The sequence below is a fragment of the Hyla sarda genome, chromosome 10, assembly GCF_029499605.1.
Source record: "Hyla sarda isolate aHylSar1 chromosome 10, aHylSar1.hap1, whole genome shotgun sequence".
NCBI classification, from domain to species: Eukaryota; Metazoa; Chordata; class Amphibia; order Anura; family Hylidae; genus Hyla; species Hyla sarda.
Window position 1 is genome coordinate 11471062 of NC_079198.1, and position 5293 is coordinate 11476354.

The following is a 5293-nucleotide window of genomic DNA, read 5'->3' on the forward strand; positions in this document are numbered from 1 at the left end:
CTGTATTACTTTACTGAGGAGTAGTGGATAAATCTTTATTAACATTATTTATTTATGTCTGCTGATCCAAAGAACAAAATCGCTTCAGAAATCGCGTTATCATGACTCTGGGCCCCTTGTAATCCTTGGACTATTACTTTGCGATTGGATTTAAAGGGGCACTCTGGCGCTAAGACATCTTATCCCCTATCCAAAGGATAGGGGATTAGATGCCCGATGGCGGGGGTCCCGCCGCTGGGGACCCCCGTGATCTTGCACGCAGCACCCCGTTAGTCAGTCCCCGGAGCGTATTCGCTCCGGGTCTGATTACTGGCGATCACGGGGCTGGATCATTGTGACGTCACGGCTTCGCCCCCTCAATGCAAGCCTATGGGAGGGGGCGTGACAGCTGTCACGCCCCCTCCCATAGGCTTGCATTGAGGGGGCGGAGCCATGACGTCACAATGATGTCACAATGCTCCGTTCCTGTGAGCACCATTAATCTGACCCGGAGCGAACACGCTGATTCTAATGGAGTGCGGCGTACAAGATCACAGGGGTCCCCAGCAGCGGGACCCCCACCATCAGGCTTAACACCTATCCTTTGGATAGGGGATAAGATGTCTTAGCGCCGGAGTACCCCTTTAAAGTTTTGATGTGGCGGTATTGACCCTGTCATGGCCTCTGCACCGTCTACTTCTTATATCCTCGTCAGATGAAGCTGCAGATGACTGGATTCCTGCCGCCGGTCCTTTTAATCGTCAGCGCCGGCCGCCTAGAGATGCTTAATTGTACCAGTTGTTCCAGCGCTCCGGGCGATGCACTGATCCCCCTGGTACCTCAGCAGCCGCTCCATCTCGTCCTGACATATTAGATTCGTCTCCCTGGGTGATAGTGAAGCTTCGGCGCCGAATAACTTTTCATAATTTCTAAATAAATTCTCTTGTATGCCAAGTGTAGCGATGGAAACCATCTGCATAAAGACCATTCTAATGCAGTTTCTGGTTTATCCCTTTAAAGGGGTACTCCACTGGATTTTATTTTATTTATTTATTTATTTATTTTTTTCTCCAAATCAACTGGTGCAAGAAAGTTATACAGATTTGTAATTATTTCTATTTTAAAAATCTTAAGTACTGGAAGGATTATCAGCTGTTGTATGCTTCAGAGGAAGTTGTGTAGTTCTTTCCAGTCTGACCACAGTGCTCTCTGCTGACACCTCTGTCCATGTCAGGAACTGTCCCGAGCAAGAGCAAATCCCTATAGCAGTGGTCTTCAACCTGCGGACCTCCAGATGTTGCAAAACTACAACTCCCAGCATGCCCGGACAGCCGTTGGCTGTCCGGGCATGCTGGGAGTTGTAGTTTGGAACATCTTGAGGTCCCCAGGTTGGAGACCACTGCCCTATAGCAAACCTATCCTGCTCTGGACAGAGGTGTCAGCAGAGAGCACTGTGGTCAGACTGGAAAGAAATGCAAAAAGAAAACAACTTCCTGTGGAACATACAGCAGCTGATAAGTACTGGAAGGATTAAGATTTTTAAATAGAAGGAATTTACAAATCTGTTTAACTTTCTGGCACCAGTTGATTGAAAAATAAAATGTTTTCCACCGGAGTACCCCTTTAACCCCTTAAGGACGCAGCCCATTTGGTGAGGTGAGGGGACCTCCGGCTGCCATGCTGGATGATTGGATCGCCGTGGCAGTTCTGCGGGCGATCCGATCATCCAATTAAGTGACCGCAATGCTGCAGATGCAGTGATCGGTATTGATCACGGCATCTGAGGGGTTAATGGCGGACATCCGCGGGATCGCGGGTGTCCGCCATTATCGGCGGGTCCCTGGCTGCGATCAACAGCCGGCACCCGCCGCGCATGATCCGGGCATCGCTCCGATGCCCTCGGTTATGCTTAGGACGTAAATGTACGTCCTGGTGCATTAAGTACCGCATCACCAGGACGTACATTTACGTCCTTCGTCGTTAAGGGGTTAATCCGCATTGTAGTATAGAAGTGTTCAGCAGAGTTTGAGGAAGCAAAACCGATTGTATTCTCTGAATACATTGCTACATTAGGCAGGTGGTGGGAGCATTCGGATTGACTGAGATTACTAGGGAAACCACTACCCTCTCCCCTTTTTTCAGGTTAGGGAATCAGCAATGGGGAGTGATCAGTGTTCACAATGAGGGGGATAAAACGTCAATGAATGAGTTGTAACAATGTCTGAATTTCTCCTTGTTTAGCACCTTGCAAAATGATGTGAAGCCGGTTCTGGAGAAGTTGACTCAAGACCAAGATGTAGACGTGAAATACTTTGCACAGGAAGCACTTACAGGTATACGGCCTTGATGGGATAATGTTACGTTAAAGGGGTACTTATGTGGAAAACATTTTATTTATTTATTTTTATTTTTTTTTATTTTTTTGAATGAACAGGTGGCAAAAGTTGTAAATTACTTCTATATAAAAAAAAAAAATCTTAATCGTTCCAGTACTTATTAGCGGCTGTATACTACAGAGGAAGTTCTTTTCTTTTTGGATTTCCTTTCTGTCCACAGTGCTCTCTGCTGACACCTCTGTCCATTTTAGGAACTGTCCAGAGCAGCATATGTTTGCTAAGGGAGGTGTCAGCAGAGAGCACTGTGGTCAGAATGGAAAGAACTACACAACTTCCTCTGTAGCATACTACCGCTAATAAGTACTGGAAGGATTAAGATTTTTTTTAATAGAAGTAATTTAAAAAGTGTTTCACTTTCTGGCACCAGTTGATTTAAAAAAAATAAAAATAAAAAGTCCCTTCAGAGTAACTTTAAAGGGGTACTGCAGAGACAAGGAAAGACCATTTATCCAGTCAGTGTTTTTCCAACCAGGGTGCCTCCAGCTGTTGCAAAACTACAAATCCCAGCACTGGGAAAAAATTTTTTTTAAGGGAACCAATCATCAGATTTTACCCTATATAACGCTTGGTAAAGCGTTATATAGGGTAAAATCTTTATTTTCACCATTCCCGGGGGATGCTCCTGCCCCCAGGGATGGTGAAGATATGAAGTTATAAACTAGTCACCGCCGCCGCCGTAAATAGCGGGGAGCTCTTCTCACCTACTCCCGTTCTTCGGCCGGCAGCGACGCCCCCTCCGCTTGATTGATGGGCCGCGTCATCACTCTGCTCCGTCTGTTCAGTGAGAAGAGCGATGACGCTGCCCATCAATCAAGCGGAGGGGGCGTCGCTGCCGGCCGAAGAACGGGAGTAGATGAGAAGAGCCCCGCCCAGGTGACTACGTACGGCGGCGGCGGTGACTAGTCTATAACTTCATATCTTCACCATCCCTGGGGGCAGCAGCATCCCCCGGGAATGGCGAAAATAAAGATTGTACCCTATATAACACTTTGCCAAGCATTATATAGGGTAAAATCTGATGATTGGTTCCCTTTAAATGAACCGATGCCAGAAAGTTACAAAAAAATCTTAATCTTTCCAGTACTTATCAGCTGCTGTTATGCTCCACAGGAAATTCTTTTCTTTTTGAATTTCTCTTCTCTCTGACCACAGTGCTCTCTGCTGACACCTCTGTCCCATGTCAGGGACTGTCCAGAGCAGGAGAGGTTTGCTATGGGGATTTGCTTCTACTCTGGACAGTTCCTAAAATGGACAGAGGTGTCAGCAGAGAGCACTGTGGTCAGACAGAAAGGAAATTCAAAAAGAAAATAACTTCCTGTGGAGCATAACAGCAGCTGATAAGTACTGGAAGGATTAAGATTTTTTTTTTAATAGAAGTCCTTTCCAAATCTGCCAACTTTTGGCACCAGTTAATAAAAAAAAATGTTTTCCAGTGGAGTACCCCTTTAAGTGTACTGTTCACTTAAAACAAACATTTGACATGGTTTTATTGGTCAAGGTATGTCAGTAGAGATGGGCGAACTTACAGTAAATTCGATTTGTCACGAACTTCTCGGCTCGGCAGTTGATGACTTATCCTGCATAAACTAGTTCAGCTTTCCGGTGCTCCGATGGGCTGGAAAAGGTGGATACAGTCCTAGGAAAGAGTCTCCTAGGACTGTATCCACCTTTTCCAGCCCACCGGAGCACCGGAAAGCTGAACTAATTTATGCAGGATAAGTCATCAACTGCAGAGCCGAGACGTTCGTGACGAATCGAATGTACTGTAAGTTCGCTCATCTCTATATGTCAGCTCAGCTCAGACCTTGACCGATAACCAATAGCGACCGGCTTCTTTCCCCACTCTGTGACCAAGACTTACTTTTTCCCCCATGGAAATTCAGCAGTGTGTACGGTGCAGCAGAATCTCAAGGAAACAATTAAAGGGGGTTATCCAGGAATATAAAAACAGAGCTAATTTCTTTTTTTTCTTTATTTTTTTTATTGCTCCGTGTGTCCCCAGGTTGTGTGGTATTACAAATTGTCTCTATTTACTTCAATGGAACTGAGCTGCAGTACCGCACTCAAACTGGAGACAGACAGGGAGTGGTTTTTGAAAGAAATTAACTTTTATCCTATTACTGGATAACCCCTTTAAAATCTGCTGAATTTCTCCTCTTGAAAAATCTGTATGTGATCTCTAAAAAGCATTTTTTTTTATGTTTCTACTTTAGTGACTTCATTTCAATTTTTTTTATTTTTTATTTTTTTTTAGTGCTGGCTCTAGCATGAGAATCTCCATCTTCAGACGCCCGTGGTGACACTCCGCCTCCCTTGGGGTGACTACCTGTTAATTTTCCCACCTGCACGATTTCCACTCACGTTTGTGCTCGTGACGCCGCATCGCACCCCACCCTCGGTCCGATCCCACCTGGCGGTGTCCAGTCTCCCCCCCCCCCCCCCCACAGCCTCCTGGATCTCTGCTATTACCTTTCTTATTTTTTTTTTTTTTTTTTTTTTTTACTTTAATTGAATTGTTAGTGGCTGTGGCTTTTAACTCTTTCTATATCAGTGTTTCCCAACCAGGGTACCTCCAGCTGTTGCAAAACTACAACTCCCAGCATGCCTGGACAGCCAACGGCTGTCCAGGCATGCTAGGAGTTGTAGTTTTGCAACAGCTGGAGGCACCCTGGTTGGGAAACACTGCTCTATATACTATTACTCTGTCCAAAAAGGACTTCGAAGGGGGTCATTTATTCTGGGTGCTTTTGTTTTTACTGCGAGGAATAAACTAGGTAAAACCGGCAAAGGGGAAATATGGCAGCTTATTTTTTGTGAAATACCGCTTTCGGGTCCTATTATATGCTGGTGTTTTTAACATTGTGTACATAATGGTTAGGCGCCCCCTATTGTCTGTGCAGCTGGGGCCCATAGATCAG

The 5293-nt window shown here is 45.4% G+C and overlaps 1 protein-coding gene across 1 annotated transcript in view; it reads left to right on the plus strand.

Annotated features, from left to right (window-relative positions):
* The window catches only part of PPP2R1A (protein phosphatase 2 scaffold subunit Aalpha), a 29595-nt gene extending 24669 nt beyond the window's left edge, over positions 1-4926 (plus strand). The window contains exons 14-15 of the mRNA XM_056543124.1: positions 2221-2312; positions 4630-4926. Of these exons, the coding sequence (XP_056399099.1) occupies positions 2221-2312; positions 4630-4646 (109 nt within the window). The 3' untranslated portion in view covers positions 4647-4926. The remainder of the gene's footprint in view (positions 1-2220; positions 2313-4629) is intronic.
* Positions 4927-5293: the final 367 nt, after the last annotated feature.